The sequence below is a fragment of the Trichosurus vulpecula genome, chromosome 6 (assembly GCF_011100635.1).
Source record: "Trichosurus vulpecula isolate mTriVul1 chromosome 6, mTriVul1.pri, whole genome shotgun sequence".
Lineage (NCBI taxonomy): Eukaryota > Metazoa > Chordata > Mammalia > Diprotodontia > Phalangeridae > Trichosurus > Trichosurus vulpecula.
In genome coordinates this window covers 93,003,523-93,029,814 of record NC_050578.1, presented here as the reverse complement: position 1 = coordinate 93,029,814, position 26,292 = coordinate 93,003,523, and the positions used below count along the sequence as shown (strand labels likewise).

At 40.4% G+C, this 26,292-nt stretch overlaps 1 protein-coding gene across 4 annotated transcripts in view; it reads left to right on the top strand.

The window, feature by feature from the left end:
• The window catches only part of FNIP2 (folliculin interacting protein 2), a 144,906-nt gene that overhangs the window by 51,272 nt on the left and 67,342 nt on the right, over positions 1-26,292 (top strand). For 2 of the 4 annotated variants that reach the window (XM_036762770.1, XM_036762774.1), the window contains exons 2-8: positions 8,915-9,041; positions 13,041-13,190; positions 18,528-18,628; positions 18,728-18,799; positions 21,901-22,001; positions 22,194-22,283; positions 23,743-23,814. In XM_036762770.1, the coding sequence (XP_036618665.1) occupies positions 8,915-9,041; positions 13,041-13,190; positions 18,528-18,628; positions 18,728-18,799; positions 21,901-22,001; positions 22,194-22,283; positions 23,743-23,814 (713 nt within the window). The remainder of the gene's footprint in view (positions 1-8,914; positions 9,042-13,040; positions 13,191-18,527; positions 18,629-18,727; positions 18,800-21,900; positions 22,002-22,193; positions 22,284-23,742; positions 23,815-26,292) is intronic. The other 2 variants (XM_036762772.1, XM_036762771.1) reach the window with 2 other exon arrangements.

Genomic DNA, 26,292 nt, shown 5'->3' with positions numbered 1-26,292 from the left:
ACTGTGGGTGGCTTCTTTTAGGTCATATTTGATTTCAGGAATTCTAGGGTCGCCTGTTACCAGCTCCACAACAACAGAAATCTAGAGAGTTGTGGTTTATCAATCTAGTTTATTTGACAGAAAAAAATTAGCATAATAGTTTTGAGCATACCCTTAAGAAGAAAGAAAGGAAACAAGTACTGTGTTTCTTAAGTGCTTCCTGTGTACCTGGGTTGTGGTAAGCTCTTTACAGATACTATCTCTTTTGATCCTCACAACAACCCTGAGGGATAGGTGCTATTATAACCCCCATTTTACAGTTGAAGAAACTGAGGCAGAGGGTGGTTAAGTGACTTACTCGGGGTCACACAGTTAACAAGTGTTCACTCCTCCTGACCAGTGCTCTACCCACTGTGCCACCAGCCATCCGATGAGATCATAGACCATAGATGAAGACCTGGCAGAGAGCTCAGAGGCTAGAGTCCGACCTTCTCCTTTTACAGGAAGGTTAAACTACCGCATTTCCCCATGTATAAGACCTACCCTTTTTGGAAAAGTTTGGGGTCTAAAAACTGGGTGAGTCTTATACAGTGGTTGTAGTTTTTTTTACTTGCATTTCCTGCTTTTTCAAGCTTGTTGTCTTTGTGCTCATTGTTGCACATTTGTTACCAGTATATTAGGTTACGTTTTGCCACGTTCTGCCCAGAAATGGCTCAGAAAAGATTTTCTTACAGTGCTGAATTCAAGTTAAAAATGATCCAGTTTGCAAAAATGAATGGAAATCGTGCTGCTGAGTGTAAGTTTGGTCCTCCTCCAACTGAGAAAGCGATCCGAGACTGGCTAGGGGAAGAAGAAACCCTATTGAAAAGGCCACAGCAGAAGAAGGCCATGAGGGGCAAGTCAGCAACATGGCCTGATTTAGAGAGGGAATTGAAGATATGAATTGAAGAGCAAAGGGCAGTTGGAATTCCTGTGTCCACAAAGATAGTTTAGCATGAGGCAAGAAGAATTGCTGATGAAAAAGAAGTTACTGATGTCAAAGGAGGACACAATGGGTGCTTCAGGTTCATGAAACGGAATGGACTAATTAGCATGTGTACATACACCAGACTTGCCCAAAAGATGCTTGAAAGCTATGAGCAGAAGGTACTTGAATTTCATTGTATTATTGTATGAATTTTATGATGAATAAAACTTGAGTTCGATAACTTTATGTAATACATTTTTTTTTCAAATTTCGGGCCCCAAAATTAAGGTGCGTCTTATACATGGGGAAATACGGTACTTGCCCAGTGTCACAGGAGAGTATGCATCTGAGGTGGGATTATAACTTGGTCCTCTGACTCCAGGCCACTTCTGCAAGCCCGCTATACCATGCTGCTATGTAGCCACTGAAAAATATTCTTTTACCAGTCTGCATTTTTTAAAGACAGTGTACAGTGGAGCTGGACTTAGGATAGAAAGAGCTGTGTTTGCTCACTAGTGTGTGACAAGGGCAAATCTCAGCACATTTCTGATAACACTTGTAATGTCTACCCCTTCTAGAAATGTCTTGAGGCTTAATGAGTTTTGTATGTAAAGCTTTTAGCAGATGTCAGTTGTGTAAAATATACAGAAATTGTCACATAAAAAAGTTCTATAGTCCTGATAATTAGGAAACTTTAAGAATTATGGTTGTTTATAGAGTAGAGAAATTTAGTTTAAAGTAGGCAGAAAATCCATACTTTTCTACTAGCTGCAGAAAGCCTGGGCCACATTAAAAATTTTTTCATTTGAAAAGAAACTGTCCCCTAACACTGGCCCTTAAAAGCCCACCTTCTGCCTAGTGAAGGAAAGCATTTCATGGTTGACTGTGGATTACAACTCAGGTTCAGAAATGATGCTTTGTGTTAGAATGGTGAAAGGAGGAGAGAAAATTACTTTTAAATGGAATTAGGAAATCTACCTTGGGTGTGAGGTTATGAACTTTTGGAGAATTCTGAGTTGTACACGTGGTATATCTAAAAATAAGAACTGAAAATGTGTTTCTCCTCTTCCCTCCCGCCCCCGCCCCCAAACAAAAGGAAGACCTATAACACTTGGCAAAGACAAACTTTCATCAGTATCCGAATAGTCTGCTTGCCTAGCAAATCTCTGAGCTTGAAATTGCCTTGTGAAAATCATCCTCCCTTGATAGTTGTTAGAAAATGCATTTGTTAAATTGAGTGAATAAATAGCTATGCCCTGTGAGGGGCCTTGAGTGAGAGTTTACACATTGCTAGGGGAGTCTTATTGAAATGCATTATTGTCGTAAGATTTCCCCCAGTAAGATCTTAAATTGCTTCAATAATGTATTTCACTTGGTTGGCTGATGGTGAAGTTTAGCTACTTATGGATGGTGATTCCTTTGTGATTGTTAAAACAACCTTCTCTTGCTCTGCACAGTCTCAAAGAACAATTATCTCTGCTCTGGGTAGGGGCTGGGGGTGAAATACTTAGGTAACCTGAAAATGAATTTGAACAAATTTTTGGCAAGCTGACAACACTTTCAGTAAAATGCCTTTGTATGTTTTTAGGAATATTGATGATATGATAGAGCATTAACTTCCCCTCCAAAAAAACAACAAATTGTGTTTAAATGCACCTTAGTCTAGTGCATGTGGCTATTCATTCCACTAGAGTTTGCAGATCACAACCTAGCCATGTCTTCTATGGGATTCTCACATATACTCTTCCGTAGATTTTTACACAGAATCCACACATTATGCTAGAGGCCTTCCTCTGGGTCTCGTTATGATCAGTTGGTCAATCAACATTTATTAAGTGCCTACTATGTGCTAGGCAATGTGCTAAGTGCTGTTAGAGTTTGGGGTTTGTCACTGCAACTTTTGGCATTTGCATCACTGCAATATAACCAGCACAGCACAAAAAAAAAATCATACATTTTATTGATGGTATTGCCTCATCCCACTTTCTGCTAGTAAATCAAGTGTATAAATGTATAAATTTGCTTGCAGGATCCAAGACGTATAGGCAACTGATTCAAATATATAAGTCCAAAAACAACTGGGCAAAGGATAGGAACAGGCATTTTTTTTTCCTTTCTTTAAAAAAAAAAAAGTATTATAGGGGCAGCTAGGTGGAACAGTGAGTAGAGCACTGGCCCTGGAGTCAGGAAGACCTGAGTTCAAATTTGGCCTCAGACACTTGACACACTTACTAGCTGTGTGATCTTGGGCAAGTCCACTTAACCCCAATTGCCCTACCTTCCTCCCTCAAAAAAACAAGTATTATAGATTTTTTTTTTCCATAAAGAACATGGATTTAGATCTGAAAGGAGTCTTATAGATCATTTAGTCCAATATCTTCCTTTTACAGATCAGGAAAAGAAGATTGAGGAAGTTTAATAACTTGCCTAAGATCACTCATCTCATAAGCAACAGATCCCCTGATGCAAAGATCCAGCATTCTTTCTTTTGGAACTTGCTGGTGTTTTGTTTTTGTTTTATTTTTAATTTGTTTGAGCATCGCTGTCACTTTACAGTGATTCCCCAGGCCCCAAATAGAACCTTTCTTTGTAACAAGTAATTTCAATAAGCAGACTAAATCAACACACTGGTCACATCTGAAAATGTCTCATTCCATGCCCGTTGCCACCCCATCTCTGCCCATAGGTTGGAGGTGTGCTTCACCATCAAATAACCCAGCAATTTTCAAAACAAGAGATGTAAACTATCAACAGTTATACGAAAGAATGCCCTAAGTCATTAATGATGAGAAATGTACATTTAAAAGAACTCTGAACTGATGCTGAGTGAAGGGAGCAGAACCAGGAGAACATCACACACGATTACAGAAACACGGTATCTGTAAGGACCAAGGTTGATAGACTTGGCTCTTCTCATCAATGCAGGGTTCAAAGACAGCTCCAAAAGACTCAGGACAGAAAAAGCTATCCACATCTAGAGAAAGAATTACGGAGTCTGAATGCAGATTGAGGCAAACTGTTTGCTCTTTTTTTTTTCCTTCTTTTTTGGTTTTGTTTCTTCTTTCTCATGGTTCATTCCATTGGTTATAATTCTTTACAACTTGACTGTTATGTAAATAAGTTTAATGTGACGGTATGTGTAGAACCTATATCAGATTATATCCTGTCTTGGTGGGGGAGTGGGGAGGAGAGGGATGGAGAGAAAATCTGGAACTCAAAAACTTGGGGAACTGAGTGTTGTAAACTAAAAATAAAAAAATAAATAAAAATAAAAGAACTCTGAAGTTTCCCTTCATATTTATCAAACAGGTAGAAAGATGACAAAAGATTAAATTGCTAATGTTGGAGATATTGTGGAAAGATTGGCACACTGTAATATTTTATATTGTTAGTAGACCTGTGAGTTGGTGCGGCTGGAAAATAATTTTTAATTGTGGCCCCCCCCCCCGCCCCAAATCGCTAAATTATTCATATCCTTTGAGTCAGTGATAGTGCAGCTAATTTGTGCAGTGGATAGAAGGATGGCCCTGCAGTCAGGAAGATCTGAGAGTTCAAATGCAGCCTCAGACACTTACTAGTTACGTGATCCTGGGCAAGTCACTTAGCTCTGTTTGCCTTAGTTTCCTCATCTGTAAAATGAGGATTATGATAGCATTTATCTCTCAGGGTTGCTGTGAGAATCAAATTCAATATCTGTAATGAGCATTAAAGCCTGACACATAGTAGACACTATATAAATGCTTATTCCATCCTCCAATACTACTAATTAGACATATACACTAAAGAAGCTGAAGATAAAAAAGAAAAGGTCTCATGTATATAAAAACATTTTATAACTGTAATTTTTGTAGTACCAAAGTAGGTGCATTTTGATTGGGAAAGAGCTATGCAAATTGTGCTATATGAATTAACTGCATAATAATATTGCATCATAAGAGTTTTTTTAAATGAGTAATTCAGAGAAACCTGGGAAAAAATTATGAACTGATGAAAAGTAAGCAAAGCTAGGAGAATCATTTATATAATGACCTTAATAAAGCGAAGGAAAACTACCTTAAAAGACATTAGAACTTTGGTTAATGCAATTCATTGTTCTGACTTCAGAGAGCTCAAGGTGTAAAGCATGCCTCCCCCTTGTCAACAGAGGATAGTGGACTATAGGTTTCGAATAAAACTTAGATTGTTGGACAGAGCCATTGTTTTGATTTTATTAACTATGCTTCTTTGTTACCCTGGAGAGGTTCCATAGTTGGGTCAAGGAATCATCACATAGTAAGAGGAATTTTTTTAAAGGATCAAATAAAACATTTATAAAAAAAAGAAACATGCTTGTCCTCCAAAAAGAAACATTGTTCAAGTTTTTGAAAGATTTTTTCCTCTTGGCCTGTGCTGTTGGCAAAAAGAAATCAAATTAATTTTTATGACCATATTTATATAATTTTTCCATACCAAAACAAATAAATTCTTTAACCAGGAGCAAAATATAGGGGCAAAGAGCTCATAAGGTTGGTCTAGCTGTTCTGGAAAGCAATTTGGAACAATGCCCAAAAAACCATTGATCTGTGCTTACATATCCTTGACCTAGCTTTGACATTGCTTGGCCTATAGCCCAAAGAGATCAAAGAAAGAGCAGAAGGACTCATATGTACAAAAATAATTATAGCAATTCTTTTCATAGCTAAAAATGGGAAACTAAGATGGTACCCACCCATTGGGGAATGGCTAAACAAATTGTGGTGTATGAATGTAATGGAATATTATTGCACCATAAGAAATGATGAAATGGATAGTTTCAGAAGAAACTAGGAAGACCTCTCTGAGCTAAAGTAGTGAAGTGAGCAGAACTAGAGCAGTTTATGTAACAGCAACATTATGAGGAAGAAAAACTTTAAAAGACTTTAAAGCTCTCATGCAATGATAAAGTATGAATCCAGAGGACTGAAGATAAAGGACGTTCCTTATCTCCTGCCAGAGAGGTGATGAGCTTACAATTCAGAATGAGACATACATTTTTTTGATAGGTACAACATGGGAATTTATTTTTCTATACGTTTGTTATGAGGATTTTTATTTTTTATTGGTTAATAGGTGGGGTGATATAAAGGAGAGGGTAATAAATGCCTGGAAAAATTAAACTCAAGGAAGTGCTCATGGAGCCAGAGCCTTTGAACCCTGTACTTGTAGCCTGGAACATAATTTCTCCCCTGGCCATTCCTTTCCCCAACTTTTTAAGAACCATCAAAGAAGTGTGAATAGTGCCCCCCCTCCCTTTTAAACATTAACTGAAGCCTTATAAGAATGAGGCACCTGTTGCTATTGACAACCACAGCTAAGAGGTGGGAGGGGAGGAACACCTACATACTTTCTATCAATTAGGAAGGAACTGGGAGAAATAACCAAAGGCATATGATTATAAATGCATTATTTATACAGGAGAAGAAGAGAAGGTCTTAGAGGAAATTGTGTAGTGCTTTTAATGACCTCAAACTTATCCCTAAAGAGAAACCTATCTTTGTAACATCAGTATTCTGCTAGTGATGCTGAGAATCATGGAATATCATAGTCTTTTCAAAGAATTTAAATTGAGGATCTCTCAAAGGGCATGAGAGAAGTGTGGGATAGATTTGTGAGCTACATGTTACCAGACTAGAATTAACTGCATTGTAGCAGAAATATGTATGACCTGGGAGGAAGGTGTAGCAAGATGGAGGGATAATCATTGATATCTGTGGAATGTCTAGAGATCTAGATTCTAGAGAGATGTCTGGCATTTTTTGTGAAACAATTTTGGGAAGGATATAGATAATAGTGCACTAGAAATATTTAATAAGATGTTCAATTTAAGCATTTATTAGCCTTCTGCCATGTGCTAGGCACTATTCCAAGTGCTGGGGAAGCAGTAACAAAATATAAAATCGTCCCTGCCCTCAAGGTGCTTAAAGTAACTTGCTCTGGGATCAGAATTTTCAAATTCTTGTGGGTCATTGGAAGGACTTTTCTTAGGATTATTGCAGTTAGAGCTGAAAGGACTTTAATATTGAAGTCCTCTTTCCCCTGCTTATGCTTCCTCCCTTCATATGTACTCCAAAGCAAATTTAATAAGGTAAGCATTTATTAAATTCTTATGGTATGCCAGCCACTGTGGTAAGTGCTAGGCATATAAGCCCCCCCCCCCCCAAAATGAGAACTGTCCCTGCCCGGCAGATTACATTCTCCTGTTATTAGGATTAACTGGTGTTCAGCAGCCACTACCGATGAAGAGTTGAGTGAAGGATTTATCTAGATAAATTAGACTATAAAAAAAAAAAACCAAACTTCATCCGAATGAGATTTTGGGACTATTTAGCACTCTTGTGCGCTCTCTCTCTCTCTCTCTCTCTCTCTCACAGATTGTCTGAATTATCTGCATGATTGCCTTCCTGGCTGTCCGTGTGTCTGTGTAAACCCATTGATTTGTCCATGGTTGCAGGGCTTGTGTGTGTCAGAGGCAAGACTTGAAATCAGGTTTTTCTTCCGTCACTAGTACACGTTGCTTACGCTTTTTTAAGGAGACAAACTGGAACCTTAAAAACATAGTTCCTTCAATCACATTTTCTTAGCCCTTATTTCTTGTGCATGTCACTAAAGGCTGAATACTGGTAAATATTAAACATGGGCTTAGTCAAAGGGCATCTTCAGGATGCTTTCCACCATTAACTTGCCCTTGAGAACTGTGGTTGCTTACTGACCCCAACCCTTATAAAAAGATGGTTGTATAAAAATAAATTTAAAATTGACATGCTCACATTTATTTTCTGGACCAAAGACTACATAACTTGGAGTAGGATCATTATTAGGTTATTTTTAGCAATGTATAGGTTTTCATTAATAATGTTTTAATAGGTTTTACAAAAATATAAAGACTTTTTAAAAAGAATCATTTCTGTAGCTGTATTTCAATAAAGCTTGATTATCAGAGTAAAGATAGACTGAACCTGAAAAAAGGTGATGATGAAGAAGTCTTGATTACATCTTTTCATTTTCATTCTCTTCAGCCTGGATATCATTATAATAACACATGCCTACGAAGTTTCCTTATTGAAATGTCATTGCTCAAGAGTGATTCTAAACCATTTTCTTTGTGGCTTTTTCTTAGTCTTCTCGTGGATCACACAATAGCTTGTGTATTGGCCCCATACTAATGAACACCACTCTACTAACGCCTATGTTAATGAAGAAGATGCCTTCTAATAACACATTTAGTTGTCCAGAACTGCATCACCAGAGGTAGCCATGTTTAGGAGCTGGGAAATGTTCCCTCCTCATCATACTTCGTATCTAACTGAGTAGGGAAGTGCCTTTTTCCTCAATGAAGTGAGCTCTAACTCCCTTGGCCCTCTTTGCGCTGAGGTGGGAGGTGTTTTATTTTCTCTCTAGGTAGTCTAGTGCCCAGGAACATGGAGGCTGAAAGTAGCCATAGACAGGCAGTGCCTTTTCTATTTCTAGTCGATCGGCTTTTTGGTTCTTGGATTTTGCCTTTCTTTCAGCCAAGCCTGGCATCTTTGGGAAGCTCCATGGTGTAATGGATAGGACACTGGTTTTGGAGTGAGGGAGACATAGGTTCAAGTCCAGACTCAGACGCGTGCTAGCTGTCTTAATTCTGGGCAAGCCACTTAAGCTCTCTGTGCCCCAGTTTCCTCATCTGTAAAGTAAGGGGATTGGACTGGATGGCGTTTGAGGTCCTTTTAACTTGAAAGATGTGCTTCTATGTTCTAACCCTGTTTTTGAGAGCATGTTTGTGACACAGAGCCCTTGCTTGGTCCCTCGTAGTCTCTGATGCTAGTGGGCCAGTGTGAAGGACATTGTAATCCTGTGTGCTCCCTGGCTCTCAGAGGCTTTCTTGGTGAAGGTGCCTCTATATGTGTGTCAGTCACTGTCTAAAGTGTAGTTTGAGCTTTAACTAACTTCTTGTGCCCTCTTACTTCCTAGTTGGTCATGTTCCGAGTTTGACTTGAACGAGATCCGCCTGATCGTTTACCAGGATTGTGAAAGGAGGGGCCGACAAGTCTTGTTTGACTCTAAAGCAGTCCGGAAGATGGAGGAATCAGCAGTTCAGGTACACAATGCTCATCTGGCTTTTGTTGAGCTTTTTTTGTTCTTTGGCCATCTCTGTAGTCAGTCAGATATTGCTCTTACTGGGGACTATGCATGGAAAAAGTGGCTCTTGTCTTCAAAAGGCTTAAAGCTGAGCTGTGAACGTGGGCCCATAGGAAACAGCTGGTAAAATTGTTTGGTACGTCAAGGGCCTATGATGTGATGGGTATAGGTATTCTTTCCATTCAGGTCATAGGCCTTCCAATTTAGCAGACATGTCTCGAGAGTTCAGTACTAGGGAGGAAAAATCCATCCCTCTGAAGCAGACCTTAAATAGACTGGTCACTTGATGATAGTCAAGAGGCTATTACTAGATTGCACTGGAAACCTATCCAGCTAGGTAGGACCTGCTATAGTTCTGTTGGCTTGGACTTTGAGAAGTCACAATCACTTTCAAGCCATGTTTATACATCAGAGTGGGACTTGAATGGACACAGACTATTAATGTTGTAAGAATTTTAATTAGGGCTAGAACAATCAAGGCAGACTTCATGGAGGACATGGGTCCTTGGATAGACAGAAGAGAAAGGGAAGACTTCCAGGCAGGGGAAGCAGAATGAGTCTGAAGTTGATGGTGAGGAGATTGCCTTGACTAAAGTGAAGAGTGTGTATTGGCGGTAGGGCAGAGAATAGTGTTGGATGGTAGAGTGAGGCCGGACTATTGAGGGCCTTGAAAACCAAGCCAAGGAGTTAGAATTTAATGTGATTAGCAGAAGAAAGGCCCTGAAGTTTTTTGAGTAGAGGAGTCCCATGATAAAATTCATGTTTTAGGAAGATTACTCTAGTGCCTAGTACCATTTATGCTAGATAAATTGAAGGAGAGAGGCTGGAGCCAGGGAAACTTATTAGGGAACTGTTGGAGTAATCCAGGCATGAGATGATCAGGGCCTTGACTGGGGCTGTGGACAGAAACTGGGCAGTGAGAGCTACATGAGCCCTTAAAGTTATTCTAGTCCAAGACCCTCTTTTTTAACAAAAGAGGAAACTGAGGCCCAGGAAGCAAAGTAATTTGGTCCAGGGCAGCTGAGTATTAAGTGGCAGAGCCAAGGTTTAAACCCTGGATTAAATTTAGCCCCCTTTTCTTCCTAACCACCATTCACCAAGATCCGGAGTGACTCCCTGAAGTTTGGTGGTTCAATGACAGCCCACCCCATCCCCATTTGTACATGTCTGGTTCTTATGGGTCTCCTGGTGTAATAGAACGGGGCAGCTCTTTCTGGGGAAGTAATCTGTGCAGTATCATCCCCACACTTGTCCCCTCTGGTTTTCTGGGCTCCACAGGAGGGAAAGAGCTCATCAGACAGACCTTCTGATTGCCTAAAGCCTGTTGTGAATAAACTTAGCTTCTCAGATTCTGGCTTTGCTTTCTCAGATTTCCAGCTTTGCAGCCAAATAAATACTTTATTGTGGTGAAAAGAACCCTTGGGCCTGGGGGTTACTTCTACCCCAGATAAAGATCATTCTTTCCTTCAGGAAGGAAGTATTTTGGTTAAAAGGCTACTCCTGTTGGGTGTATTCCACTCTACTTTAAAATAGAATTCAGGCATTCAGCTAATCATTAAAAAGGTCTGGACTTACCTGGGTGAAAGTAGGGGAGGGAAGGGAAATCTTTCAGCTGAGTCACAGTGGGCTTTGACTGTAGATTTTTATCCAGAGCAAGGCTCGCCAGGGCTGGACCTTTCCCTTTGTGGGTGGAAGATCATTTAACGTAGTTTTCCATTTTCCTGAAGGATGGGAACTGAGCTGCACACCCACACACCTCGTCAATGGGGTTCCCCAGGGACAGGCAGAGAAAACAAAACAAAACAAAATAGCTTGAGTAATTTGTAAAAATGATGGGAGGCTTCGATACATTTGGTGACATGAAGACTTCCAGGAAGGACCTTTGTCCAGCTCCCACCTACAGCGCTAAGGAGTCCACTAAGGCCCAGAGAAGTGAAGGGATTTGCCCAAGGCAAATGAGTGGCACCCCAGATCTCCTGCTCCTAGTTTGCTGCTCTCAACATGACACCACAATTCACTTCAGAACATATTTATAGCAAGTGCTTTGCACAAAGTCTCTGTCCCTTGTGCCATCACAAGCATAAGGGAAGTTTGTCAGGTGAGCCTGTGTCTTCTCCTTCCTTGATCTGGGGCTAGGAAGGTACATCCCCATAAAGAGATGTGTACCCTTTGAGATGATACCAACAATTCCTTTTGTCTAAAGGCAGAGATCGAAGACCTGCATTCCCCCAAAAAGAGCCTGGCTGAGTCCCAGGTGGCCAGTCATCTTGTGGGGAGAGAACAAGCCTGTTCCGTGAAAATTAACCAGGAATTTTCTATACCACCTCACTCAGATAGCACCTCAATAAGGCAGAGTGCCTTTTTCTATGGGGAGGTGCTTTCCTGACCTCAAACGAAGGCATTTTTCTTGTAAACTTATCAAACTGGTCAAGGGTGTTCCTAATTAAGCTTCCTTATATTAAGACAAAACCAAAACAGGACTGTCCTCAAGGAGCTTACAATCTCCCAGGGGACAAAACTCCCCCATTGATAAGTATATGCCATTTAGATGGTAGGTTTCAGGAAAGGCTTCCTTGGAGGTGACAGTAAAATTGAGCCTTGAAGAGAGATTTTGTCTTTGCATCCCCAGGGGCTAGCACGGTGCCTTGTGCTAAGCAGACAAGTAATAAATGCTGATTGAATTGAATTGAGAAGTAGAAGGTGAAGAAGGCAAAAGCTCCAGCCTTGGGGGACAGATTTGCAAAGTGTCAGAGTGGGAGTGTCATGGATAGGGACCTGAAAAGTACATTGGATCAGTTGGAACCTGAGTCATAGGAGTAATATGAAATCAATCTATAAAGATATGGAGGAGCCAGACTGTGAAGAGCTTTAAATGCCGTTAAACTAGAAGTGATAGGAAGCCACTGGAGCTTCTTGAGCCAAGAGCTAACTTGGTCAGACCTGCCTCCCCCAGTACCACTTTACTACTCATGGAGTAGTCCAGATTCACACTATAAAATGCAGGTTCTGTCTTAAAGTTTGAGAGGTCGATTTAAAAATGTGCTCTAGTCAGGCCTTTCAGCGAGGCAAGTGTCCATTTCCATTATAAATTAGGTTCCCTGAACTGCTGGCTGTTACTAGCATAAGTGACAAAAAGTGGTGACTCATTGGAAAGTGTTCCGAGGAGCTTGGTTTCTGGAGTGGGTGCTGGGAACCACTGTGTAGGTCCTGCCCTCCTGAGTGATGATGTGAGTGGCACATGACTGCTGAATTACGTGCTTAGGCCTAATGCGAGTCACGTTAGATACTAGATAAGCCATCCTTACTTTAATGGACTGCAAATCAAAAGGTACATAAGACTGAGCTCTTGGGCAGGTGGCCTGGTGGTTAGAGGGTTGATTAGGTAGTCTGAAAACCATGGGTTCAAATTCTACTTCTGACACACATGGACTGTGATTCTGATTAAGTCAATTAACCTTTCAGTGCCGCACACAACTCTCTAAGACTTAGAATTGCCCCAAAGTTGCTCTGGTAGAAGGGATTTTTTCATTGGACCAAAGTTGAAATCAAATGCTAAGGGAAGAGTGAAGGGTTTGAAGAGGGTAGGGAGAAATCAAAGGATAGGAGGAAGAGACAGGGAAAAGGTGGCAACTAATTTGTGTCACTTTCATAAAAGCTAGTGATGGAATAGGTTGGGTTTTACATAATCTGTATTAATCCCAATATTACTCTAAAAATATTGAAAATTTTTAGATTTTGATTTTGACTCATTATCTTTATTTAATCTGGCCCAGTTCTTGAGCATTACACATTCTCCAAAGACATCCCCATCACTGGGTCACCTGCAAAAGAAATATTGATGTTTTCTGCTAGCATTTGATTGCCCCAGAATGCTTGATTGAAGGCACTCCCAGGTTGCAAAGATGAGCTGATGAACCTGGCTATCTTCAAGGTCTGATTTATCTCTTTCCATCCCTAGAGAACTGAGGATGTCCTCATTAAAATGCCAGTCAAATGCTGCCAGGCACGGAACAGTATCAGCAGCAGCAGTGGTAGCAATGGCAGCACTTCTTCCCATCATTCTTCAGTAGGCTCTCTACATGGCAAGGAGCAATTTCCCAAGTACCAGGTAAGAGGAGTCCAGAATGGAGAGCGTACCACCAAAGGGAGAGGCAGAAGCCCCTTACTGAAGTTGTGGTGTGGGGACCCAGGAGCCTAAACTTCTTTAGGGCTATGTCAGCTATGTACCTGAGCTTTGCCTCCTGATTCCAGATGCAGAATTGTTGCAGTTTAGACTCTGCCCATCCAGGGACTCCAAAAACTGTTGTGGTGGGACCACCTCAGAGAATTCAGAGTCAGACCCCCTCTAATCCACGTATGGGCATTTATTGAGATTGATGCTTCTCATAAAGTGGGCTAAGTTCCAAGAGGAAACAGTAACTTCGGAGAAATCAAGATGGATTTTTATAGGGTAAAGATGCAATTACATAACAGCAATTATGAATATTAAAAAGGCAGGAGGGGTTTGTTAAGGGATTAGGTGATAGGGGAGGGGTCCCAACCATAGTGGAACTGCATATACGATTGCCTACAATGCATACAGAAAAACCCTTGCAGGGGCGGTATGTATCTATGATGATGATATTATAATAAGCCTCTCTCTGTCATAAGTTCACTCTAGGTCAGTTTTTTACTATTACCGTGCAGGTGCCTAGTTAGGGAAAGTCCCTTCTATTGTTTTGGGGTCCGCATCCTGCTTGGGCATCTGACAAGTGCTGCTTTCTGATTGGCTGAGTATTGTGGTCCTGTCTGAGACTAGATGGATGTGGTTGTGGTTGAATATATGTACACATGTATTGCTGCTCTCAACATGACGCCACAGTTCACTTCAGAACATATTTATAGTAGGTGCTTTGTGCAAAGTCTCTATCCCTTGTGCCGTTGCAAGTATAAGGGCAGTTTGTCAGGTGAGTCTGTGTCTTCTCCTTCCTTGATCTGGGGCCAGGAAGGTACATCTGCATAAATAGATGTGTGCCCTTTGAGAGGATACCGACAACTCCTTTTGTCTAAAGGAAAAATGAGGAACAGGTCTGGGGGCAGTGGCTAGCTAGAGGCAGCGTCTAGGATCCCATCACGTGAACATGCCTGCTGTTTCTGAAAGAAAAATGAGTTCATAGACACACCTGTTGTTCTAGTGAGCAGTGAGGCATGTATGAAGAAGTTAGGATACTGAGTATGTGTGCAGGTGAGGAGCTAGGTGGGGGCAGGGGGCCTGCTGTTCAGTGGAGCCTATAAGGAAGTTAGAATGTTGGCTGGGGGCAGCTTTATTAGGATTCTGTCAGTGATGGAGTGGATGGGTAGCTGAGCATAATCTGTACTGGTATTGTGGCGCAATGAAAAGGAGCAAGTAGGAGAAGTATCCTCCCTTGTTTTATCTCTCTTCCCATTGAGAACAGCCCTAAGAATCCACAAGAGTTTCTTGAGTGTATATGAGCTTCCCCTTAGGAGTCAGCATGCCTGTACTACTGGGAGGTGCCCAGTACTGAAAGGTATGTTTTGGTTCAGAGGGCTGGTATTCATGTGTGGAAAGCAGAATTCCAAATGAAATTCAGCAAGCGTTTATTAAGCACCTTCTAGGTACCAAGCCCTGTGCTAGGTGCTGGGATTGTTGTTGTGTTTGTCCTTCGTTCTTGAAGAGGACCGTGACATCAGGGAAATGATGACATGACTTGCAGTTGACTTTGATTTGAGTGAGGGAGGGCTGTGCAAGGTCACCGGCTTGACTTTACCTCTAGGACCATCTGGGTCTCGTGCAGGTGCTGGGATACAAGACAAAAATGGAGCCAAAAAATGGAACCATCCTTAAGAATCTTAGATTTAGAGCTGGAAGGGACCTTGGATGCCATCTGGCCCATGTGCCTTATTTGAGATAAGGAAATTGAGGCCCAGAGGGGGCTAAGTGACTGGCCCAAGGTCACACAGGATCTCATGAGATGAGACGTGAAGCTTTGCAAGTCATGAAGGACCATATCAACAGTGTCATCATTTTCATCATCATCATCAGGTGGCAGTGATGGGACTTGAACCCACCTCCTTCTGCTCCAAATGCAGAGTCTTTTCTCTGTACTATGCTCCCTGCCCTCAAGGGATTTACATTCTACTAGGAGGATCTACACTTAAATAAGTAAATAGAGGGTAATTTGAGAAGGGAGGAATAGAGCCTTTGTCCTGTGGGTCTACAAGTCCTTAGTAGGTGAGAAAATGTGGGATGATATTTCAGTTGGGCAAAGGGAAAGAAAGATGGACAGGGCTGTGCAAAGGTCTGCTGTGAAATGGGGGAGGAGAGCGGGGGCTAACGATGAAGACGGTGAGTGGGGACAGTGTTGGAGAGATTAGAGGGGTTGTAAATGATTAATAAAGGAGAGAAGTGGATGTTCAGAACTCAAATAACATGGTTCATTTAGCCAGTAGTAGATCGACGTAGCCAGTGTGAACTGTTCTTTGCCCATGTGAAATAGAGTCCTCAGGTACTTTTTGGGCAGTTGGTTCCAGATATCCTTAGAACTTAGTTTATTCGTATTGAACAATGCACTATAGTTCTTTTCTGAACCAAGAAGCAATTTGTTATAACACAAGGCTTAGCTTTGGGCTTGGTAGGGAAGGGTAGCAGCCAAGGATCTCTTATATAAACTGCTGTTTATTTTAGCAACAAGATAAAACAACTGCTGTTATATTCTTTGGTGTGGCACTGGAAATTCACTTTTCTTTCCTGGTTCCCCTAGCCTACCTCTTGTTTAGCCATTATGCAGAGTCTAATGAAAGGCATCAATATCCAGGAGGTAGAATGATCTTGTGTCAAGTTCATGGGGATAGAAATAGGAATTAAAGTCCATGCATTAAGCAGTATGCAACCTGTGGGTGGGTTGGGTGGGCTACATCTCTCCATTTGTATCTCAGACCCTTGCTGAATCCTGAAGAGACCTGGAAAGGCATGCTTGACTTGGGCTGGTACCCTGTTAGATCAAGTTCAGTGTTGGAACAAAAGGATGTTTCCTCAGCCATAGCATAGGAAGGATATTCAATAAGGATACTCCAGCACTTTGTTGAGAAGTTTTCAGAAACCTGAAAATTACTAAAATGCATAGATTTGGCCCCCCTCATCTCTATATAGAAAGGGTTCCATGTTCATCAGGGTAGAGTGTTGTGATTTACTTAGTCTTGGCCTATCTGCGAAGTCTGACGAGGCCTTTTTATGCCCTTTAGTTGACCAGAAATTTCCATCCATAGGGCCAGAGGTTGCCAGGAAACTGTGTCAAGGGAGATGCAGCTTGAACCTCAACCTCTTAGGCAGCTTTGTCACTTTTCAGAGAAAAGCTAACCTAATCCATATTGCAGGGGTAGGGGGAAATCCTGGTAGATAGTGGTCCTGTCGTAAGAATGGGGCAGCTAGGTGGCTCAGTGAATAGAGCATTGGTCTTGGAATCAGGAAGGCTCATCTTCCGGAGTTCAAATCCAGCCTCAGGCACTTACTACCTTTGTTACCTTGGACAAGCCGCTTAATCCTTTTTGCTTCAATTCCTCATCTGTGAAATGAGCTAGAGAAGGAAGTGGCAAACCACTCTAATATCTGAGCCAGGAAAACTCCCAGTGAGTTCATGAAGAGTTGTAAACAACTGAAAGGACTCGACGACAAAAATCACAAAAATGCTGTATGCATTTTGTAAAATCCCAGAGTTTTTAATTCTCACTAACCCAAACTGAACGGGTTAGTCTTCTAGTTCTAGCAGTTTTGTTAGCCTTTGTTATATTGCATTAAATAATTTGGTTAAAGAAGAATCCTGGATCCTGTTTCTTCACAGGATATGTTCTTAATACTAAAAGGAGAGCGAATGTTTTATATTTGCAATTAACTCAAAGTTCTTTAGCACCAAGTAAATTGGTGGCTCAGGTTTATGGGGACCTCTGTCATGGTACATATAGCCTCTGACAGTTCCCACCAATCTGGAACAATTCCCAACGTGGGTCCAGTTATGGGGCATCCTCCAGGGTCCCTCAGTAGAAAAGGCTAATCAATATTTTGGCTTCACGACCTCATGAAACCTAACTGAAGTATGAAAGAAGGCTCAAGACCTTGTTGCTGAAGGAATACCGGTGTTGTCAAAGTCATCTTTTTCATTTCCAAATAAGTCTTTTGATGCCTTTTGCTTTTACATCACACACATTTCTTAATATAGCACCTACCCTTTGGAATTGAACCCTCGCTTGTACCTCTGAACAAACAGACAAAAAACAACCAAAACAGTCATTGACAATAGCTGCACTGTGTTTTCCCTCATCTCTGTCCAAAGAGAGAAGTATGTTTAATGATTTGTTCTCTGTAACCATAATTGTTTGTAGCCAGGTGGATGGTGCAATGGATAGAACACTGAGCTTCCAGTCAGGAAGACAAGTTCTAATCCTGCCTCAGCCTACTAGCTGGGTAACATAAGCAAATCACTTACCCTCAACTGTAAACTGGGATATTAATACCACCTACTTTGAAGACTTGTTGTGAGGTGAAATATCACATGTAGAGTATTTTGCATCATCACTACAGAGTTTAACTTTGTCTTCATGCTTTTTTCTTTTTCATTTATATAACTGCAGTCATTATGCATATTGCCCTTTTGGATCTCTCCCTCCAACTTAGCATAAGTCTTCCTGTTCTTCACCGAATTCCTCACATTTAGCATTTCTTACTGTATAATAACATTTTGTTACGTTTGTCACAATCTGTTCAACTATTTCTTAATCAGCGGGCATCCCTTTTGTTTTGTGCTGCTATGGATATTTTGCTATGTGGAAGACATTTCCTTCTGTCTTTGACCTCTGCAGTGTAGAAGTTACACACCATTTTGAAGTGTTAAAGTATAACATACAGGACAAATGAAATAATCTCTCTTGCAAAATTTCTAAATGGAGATAGTGATGATTCTTTGTGGAGGTTAAGAAATTTGGTAAATTGCTTTGATCCCCTGGAAGATCAAGTTTTGTAGAGAAAAAGTCATGAATCAGTATTGAGAACAAATTTGAAGAAACTGTGCATCAAAGCTCAAGACTTTATAAGATGACCTCAGCCAACTTAAGGAAAAAGTCACTATCTCTTTCTTAGCCTAGAGTAAAGGATTGGACAAAACCACGGTACTACAGGCACAGTGGAGAGAAAGCGTTAGACTTGGGATCTGGAAAACCTGAATTCACATCCTGTCTTCAGACACTTTAATGCCTGAGTGACTCCACTTCTGTTTGCCTGCATGGTAATAGCACCTCCCTCCTGAGGTTGTTGTGAGGATAAAATGAGGCAATGTTTTATAGCACTTTGCAAATCTTCAAGTGCTACATAAGTGCTAGCTGTCACTGTTATTATCATGTCAACTACTACTGCATATCAACTCTGAGTTTCTTTTCTTCTTTGTGCTTGTCATAGTATACAAGACCAGCTTCTGACGTCAACATGCTTGGGGAAATGATGTTTGGTTCCGTGGCAATGAGTTACAAAGGCTCTACCTTAAAGATCCACTATATACGGTAAGTTTCCAGCCTTTGTTTCAGGGTTTGAGGAGGAGGAGCATGATGTTGCATTTTGAATAAATTCGACATTTATTTGATTTGTTTTTCCCCTTTCAGTTCTCCACCACAGCTGATGATTAGTAAGGTCTTCTCTGCTAGGGTGGGCAGCTTCTGTGGAAGTACTAACAAGTAAGTATGGGATTTTCCCCTCCCTCTTGATATCTGTTTTAAAAGAAAAAAGAAGATGCTGTTGTTTTAAGGTACTTAGTCTTCAGGTTAATAAAAAAAAATCTTTGTGATGAGAAATGCTGTCACATGAGAAAGGAATTAATTTACATTTGGCCTTAGAATTCACCCACCTAAATTTGGCCACTACCCCTCCACCTCAAGAATGAGTCTGAAGAGCTCTTTTGTGTTCACAGGGGGTCTTGGGACTGTGGATGGTCAGTGTTCAAACTTTGGGTCTGTTGCAGCATCTTTCTACTCTCAGGCAGACTATAGCTGTCTTACTCCATGAAGAGTGAAAAATGGGGAAAGAAAAGGGGCAGTGTTGTGTTCCATCAGATTGCCACACTATCTCCTCTTTTGTCACCCATGGCCTTTTAGTTTGTATGAAAGCTATTTCTGCTAGCTTTCAATGTCCTTAAATGTGTGTTCCTAAATAATAATAATAATAATAATACCTTACATTCATGCAGTGCCCTACAGTTTTCAAAGCACTCACTGATACTACTACCTTGTTTGCTCCTCCCCATACCCCTCCAAGATAGACAGGTAAACAAGAGTATCCCCATTGTACAAATGAAGAAACCAAATCTTGTGCAAAGTCACACAACTTAAAAGTGGCAGAATCAGGTCCAGCTTTCCCCCTGCACCTGGCTGCCCCCTTCTAAGTGTGGATCTTCCCTTCCCTTTTATATACAGTCTGTCCCTTTATAAACAACTTTATCTGGTCCATTGGACAGGATTGGTTTAGCCAACCTGTATTTTTTTTAGGTAAAACAAAAAAGTTGAGCAGAAGCCTTATTACTTACTGATATTAGTACATTGTATAGTTTCAGCAAAGATCTTCTCTGAAAAGAGCTTTTGGAATTCTTTTTTTTCCTGTTTCATTCTTCTTGATTATGCCTCTAAGTAGGAACATTATAATTCCCCAGTATGATTCCTTCTTATCTTTGAGATTCTAAATCCTATCATATTTCATAATTTTTAAGCTTGAATAATGTCAGAGAAAAGGCCCTGTGTAAAATAAGGTATGGCCAATGAAAGCTGAATTAAAGTAATAGGAAGCAAGTTTGAAGTCATGCTATGGAGGATATCTTAGAACATAGGAAAGGTTTTTGTTTTAAACCAAGTGTTGTTCCTACCAGCATGGTCTCCATAGCAGGATGAACATTTTTTTCTTTTGTATACTGAAAAGCTGAAAAACCTTGTAACAATGATTCTGGCTATCTTTTCTAATTTGGAACTGTTCACATTGATAACAAATTGCGTTTTAGAGTTGGAACAGTAAAGTAAACTAATCCTTGGTGTTATGTGAATATTTAACTTTTGATGAATGGCAGGTAGCTTTAACCCATTATGATTATTTAAACTTATGTAAGACTTGCTGTTTTTCTTTTACTTAACTCTTTTAGTTTATTTTACCAGTCCTTTGTTATTTATGGTAATAAATTTTCTATTTTGTAAATGGACTTTTGAGGTTAATTCAACTTTTAACATGATTTGTATAATCATAGTCTTATGTTTTGAGTTTTTAGTTAAAATGATTTTAAACCTCTTCTTGTGATACTATTCTAGACAGCTTGATAATTAACAAATACATTTGAGACATTTGCTCCCCATGTACTTCTCTAAGGCCTCAATTCCAACATTTTTGGAATTGTGAGTCATTGTGATACTAGGGACACCTGAGTGTTGTCCATTAGGTGGCGAAACTGTTTTGGCCTCAGCAACCCAAGTTGTGGACAGAGATAGAAAAGCACCCCAGTTCTTTGTTGTCAGTACCCTTTTTTTTAAAATACGGTTTGTCCAACAACTAAGTTGGCATTAAACTACCTATGGTGATAACTCTTTACAAACAAAACCAGAGGAAATGAAGAAAGTACAGCTAAATAGGAGAGTTGATAGCTTCTCTTTGGAGATGTGAATAGAGCAGTTGGTTTTATTATAAAGCAACAACAACAACAAAAGAACCTGTCTATAAATTTCTGAGACACTTGACCATATGACTTTGCATGGCTCATAATTAACTTAAGCAAAGTCTCATGAAGACAATTGCAGCTCCTGCCTTCACATCCAGTGCCAAGGATGAAGAGGTATGTGGCAAAGTGGTTTGCAAATATTATCTCATTTTAACCTCATAATAACCACAGGAGATAGGTGTTGTTATTACTCCTATTTTAAGAGGGAGTGAGAGAAGATCACAATAAATTTTGTTTTGAAAAGTACAGAAAACTCCATTGAATAATTTTAATGGTTTGCCCAAAGGGCACATAGCAGGCACTTAATAAGAATACTTTTTGATTAAGAGTAGTTGCAATATACTGCCTATATTACCAATTAAGAATTATGAAAGAGAAGCAGGATAGAGGATATTATCAGAGAAAAATGGGACCAGAAAATGAAATGGACCAGTCACATGGTGAGAGGAGGGGATAACTAATGGACAGCCCACATATGCTCCATTCGTTTTCTGTCGAGATCTAAAGGACAGCCTCTAGTATGGTGAGTGGACATCATGGGGATTCGTGGGAGCCCATAGACAAGAGTCACAGCAGATGAGAAAACATGGATGGGTTGTATTCAGCACTGCTGGAGAATGTTATCAGTGAGATCACATATCCACCTGAAGTGTTGAATTATAAAAATCCTTGAGGAAATTTGCTCCATAAGACAAGTTTCCAAAACCATAGTTTTCTTTCACTCCTCTGTAGTGTGATGGGGGAATGGTTTCTGTATCATTTAATTTTTAACCAGGCTTTTTATTGTACCCTAAATAATCCTTTAAACATCAGTCATTTTTGTTTCCATTTGGTAGAGGCGAGACAAGTCACTTATAGAAAGGATTTTTAATTAATAATAGTAAGCACCTCCCAGAGTACCCTGCATAGAGTCAGTAATAAATGTTTAATGAATTGAATCATTAAATTTAAATTAAATCATTGAATTGATATCAATGATTTGCATGACATAAAAAAAGTGTTAGAAACTGTTTCATTTTTAATCCTAGACATTTCTCTTGACATTTTTCTGCTCTTTCTCCCTTCTTTTCTCTCTTTGTTTTTTAGCTTGCAAGATAGCTTTGAATACATCAACCAAGATGCTAATTTGGGAAAATTGAGCTCAAATCAAAATAGTTTGGGTCCCTGTCGTGCTGGAAGTAACCTAGGTAAAAACCAAAGCAATAACAATGAAAGAACATTTGTAATTACTGATGTGTCCTGGGTGTGTGTGTTGTGTTCATTTTCTTTTTTGTTTTGTGTTGGGTTTTTCGTTTTCATTTTTGTTTCTGCTTTGTCTTTAACCCGTGATTATTTTTTGATATGTTCTGTTCGCCCGTTTCATGTGTTCCGGTGTCCAGGTGTGTTCCAGGTGTGCAGCAGCAAACTGCTGCAAGGGTTGGCTGAAGGAGGACCTCTCCGGCTCACCCGGAGCGCTTCTTTCTTTGCAGGTTTGTGTGGAATGCTGAGTTCGGTATGACCCACACACATACTAAACCCTGTGGCTGTTCTTAGCCAAGAATCTTCTTGTAAAGCCTCACTAGCAACCCAAAGGGCTCTTGGAGTGGGAGAATTTGATTTTGAATACAGCTAAGTACAAAACGTTTTCAAAATTCCACTACCAATGAACCTTTATTGCACATTTCTCAGTTAATGGCCCGGAATTAGCTGGTTTTGAAAAGCAATGAGCCCTTAGGGTTTCTAAGAGGATTATGTTTTCTGATTTCCCAGAGTGTCTTCTGCTGCTATGAGCTGTCATGTTTGCTGCTCTATCTTCTATCCATTAGTCCCCTGCATTCTCACTTAATATAGATTTCCACCTAAATCATTTCTAATAAGAGCATGGGAGTCTCCTCTTTCTCATTTCTTGATCACCTCACAAGTATGCCAGTAGCTGTTTAATTAGAGCTCATGTGAGTTCCTAGGTTCTTCCCAGGTAGATCGACCCTGGTCTTGACTGGTAGGTGAAATAGGAGCTTTAAATACTCTTGCTAATTTTGGATGAAGGTGGCATCGCTACAGTCCATCTTGGCATGATGCCAAATTGGAGGGGACTTTTGCCACAAGCATCTCAAGAGCTGCCTTCTCTGGAATGGGTGTTCATTTCACACTGTGCCTCTTTACAGGAAGAAGTCAGCCCAACACCCTGGTTAATGGATGCCCTAATGAAAGTGACACCCTCCTACCTCTTTAGAGTGTGGCTTGCATGTTGATATACTTTTAAAATTTGTGAATATAAACACACTTTGAAGAATGTATAATATTCAGACAGAGTCATTGGCTTTGTGGCACACTGTCAGAGTTTTTAGTGGCAGAATCTGTTCTGCTTTCTTACCTATCTGTGTATTCAATTGAGGTCAGTAAGGTATTTCTAGAAGGCTCTGCTTCTTCGAGTACTTCATCTCCCAATAATTCCACAATGAAAAAGAGAGACATTTGGAAGATATTTTATTATGTTTTCTGAGGAAAACTTGTTTTTTAATTGGGAGATTTTTCCTCCCTTCTGTTTTTTTTTCTTTTCCTTTAGTTTATTCATAGTGGGTATTGAAATAGTGAAAATTATTCTGAAGCATTTAGAAATTACAGCTGCCTGCTTCTCAGGACAATGATAACAACATCTAAATATGTCTGCCTGGAAAAAAAAATGAGCTTGGAACCAAAGGGGAGCTGATTTGGGCCCAGGGGAACTATGCTGTCTTCTTTGGCTCACACTGTGATCATTCTTTTTGTGTTTCTGATTTTATCTGCCAGTGGCCAGCCTTGTTATGTACTTGTAGTTTATTGGAAGCACTAAGTCCTCCTGATACTTCAGCATCATTCTAGGTATTTTAAAAGCCAGCTTGCCTTTGGAGTTGGCCACAGTACATAAAGGGATCTTGCTAACATGTTTCTCCTTTGCCTTTGTCTCAGCGCACAGCACTCCTGTTGATATGCCCAGTAGAGGCCAGAATGAAGACAGGGATAGCGGGATTGCCCGATCAGGTACATGTGTTTCCTTTTGTTGATTTATTAATAATAATGTAATCAAAAGGTAATCAAAAATAAACACTTTTGAAAGGGGACAGGGTCAAGGGAGAAAATTCAATAAAGCGGGATGGGTTGGAAAGGAGCAAAATAGAGTTAGTCTTTCACAACATGAGTATTGTGGAAGGGTTATACATAATGATACACATGTGGCCTATGTTGAATTGCTTGACTTCTTAGGGAGGGTGGGTGGGAAGGGAAGAGGGGAGAGAATTTGGAACTCAAAGTTTTAAAAACGGATGTTCAAAAACAAAAAAAAAAAGTTTTTGCATGCAACTAGAAAATAAGATACACAGGCAGTGGGGCATAGAAATTTATCTTGCCCTACAAGAAAGGAAGGGAAAAGGGGATGGGAGGAGAGTGGGGTGATAGAGGGGAGGGCTGACTGGGGAACAGGGCAACCAGAATATATGCCATCTTGGAGTGGGGGGGAGGGTGGAAATGGGGAGAAAATTTGTAATTCAAACTCTTGTGAAAATCAGTGCTGAAAACTAATTATGTTAAATAAATAAATTTAAATTAAAAAAAAGGAAAAAAATAGTAATGTTATAGTAGCAAATATTGTAAAGTTGCAAATGGCTTTGCTCGCAGCTCCCTGAGGTAGGCTGTGACAGTGTTATTTTCCTCATTTTTAAAAAGTAGATGAGAAAACTGAGGCTCAGATGTTAGCACTTATTAAGTGCTTACTATGTGCCATACTGTGCTGTTTTAGAAATACTATCCCATTTGATGGCAGGTACTCAATAATTATGACATTGGAGTCCCCAAGCCTGGAGTTCTATAGTTAAGTTCACCAAGGCATGATGTCTAGTGCCCAAAGCAGGGTGGCTGGTGAGAAGATGACCAGGTGTGCATATTGTGAGATATGGTTTTTTGGTTCTGTAGGTGTAGACCCTCAGTGTTCAGCTTATTGAGAATTTGATAGTATCCTGTGCAAAACTTAATTTTCCTCCCATGAGATAGATTTAGACTTTCCCCAAAAGCTAATATAATAACAGACAGTAAGTAATCTCTTTTTGTGAGAAAAGCCTATTCAGAAAACCAGAAGTGCCTGCTGAGTACTGTGTCTGCAAAGAAGATGCTGGCCATTGGGTTAGGCTTGCTCCAGCCAACAAGAGGGGCTGACTGTTACCTTCTTCTTGGAGACACATTATTTCAAACTTCTCTTTAAGCTTCCTTTTTAATTACATCACTCTTACTTGTCACAAAGTCCCAAATTCAATTCAAGTTGTTAATCTGCTTTTGAATGCCTCATCTCTCCAGTCAGGGAGGAATTTACAGTACTGGTAGAATCAAGGGCCTGTTTATTGGTGGTTTTCACTCTGAAGTGTGGAAGGGGGCTCACACATGCAGAGAAGCTGGATCACTAGAATTCTAGGCCTTTGATGTCTTAACTTCTATACCTTTGTCTTCCCATCTTTGATTAAAAAAAGGTAGTTGCTGTTCAGCGTCATTCGGGGGGCTAAGAGAACACTGTGAGATGCAGGTGCTCCTTTATGCCCACAAGTTCATGCTTGGGTGCCCTCCTGTGACACCTGCGTTGTTGTTTTCAGGAGGCAACCTGATCCCAGGACATGCCCTGTCAGTATGCTTCCTGCTGGGGCACACCAACACAAAAGGAGCCTGTCCCCTCCGCTCTGGTCATCCTTAAGCCAGCCCGTACAAGCTCTTTCCCAGGGTTTTGTTGGCTGTTTACAAAACCTTACAACCCTTGCCTAGATTCAGCACAATCTTCCCAAGAAATCTTTTAAATAAAACTAAATGACATTTTATCGTGATTTGTTACTGAATTCAACCCAGTTTGGTTGATTTATATCCATTTCATAAAGCTGTTCAGCAGCTTATGTTTTTGTTCACAGTTCTTTAGCATATTGAAGCCTACAAAATGCTTCACTAACAATAACTCAGTGAGGTCCCCCATTTTACAGATGACAAAACTGAAGACTAGAGGTGAAATAACTTACCTGTGTTCATACAGGTAATGAGTTAGGGCCATTATTTAAGCTATGCCTCCCAACTTGCAGTGGGGCATTGTGTTTACTCTAGGTGTGTGGGAGAGTGGAAAATGGCCCTTGGGGTCAGAGGACCTGGGTTTGAATACTACCTTTTTCACATTCCTGGGTGACTTTGGGCAAGTTACTCAACTTCTGGGTCTTGGTGTCCTTGGACATAAAATGAGAGGTGTTGCTGCCAACTCCAAATCAGTGATTCTAGGATTATGTTCTGGTGGCTCTGTCATACTGCATGATACACAGACATCAGTCGTCCCTGATTAAGGGTGGTATTTGTGACTACTGTTCAGGAAGGTCACCCTGAATTGTGCCATTATTTCTGAGGGAGATAACATAGTTCAGGTCATTTAAACTTTGAGTTGCTTTTCAAGGAATATGAGCATGGACAAATAGGCAAAAATTAGAGGAGGCAGAATTTGGCTCT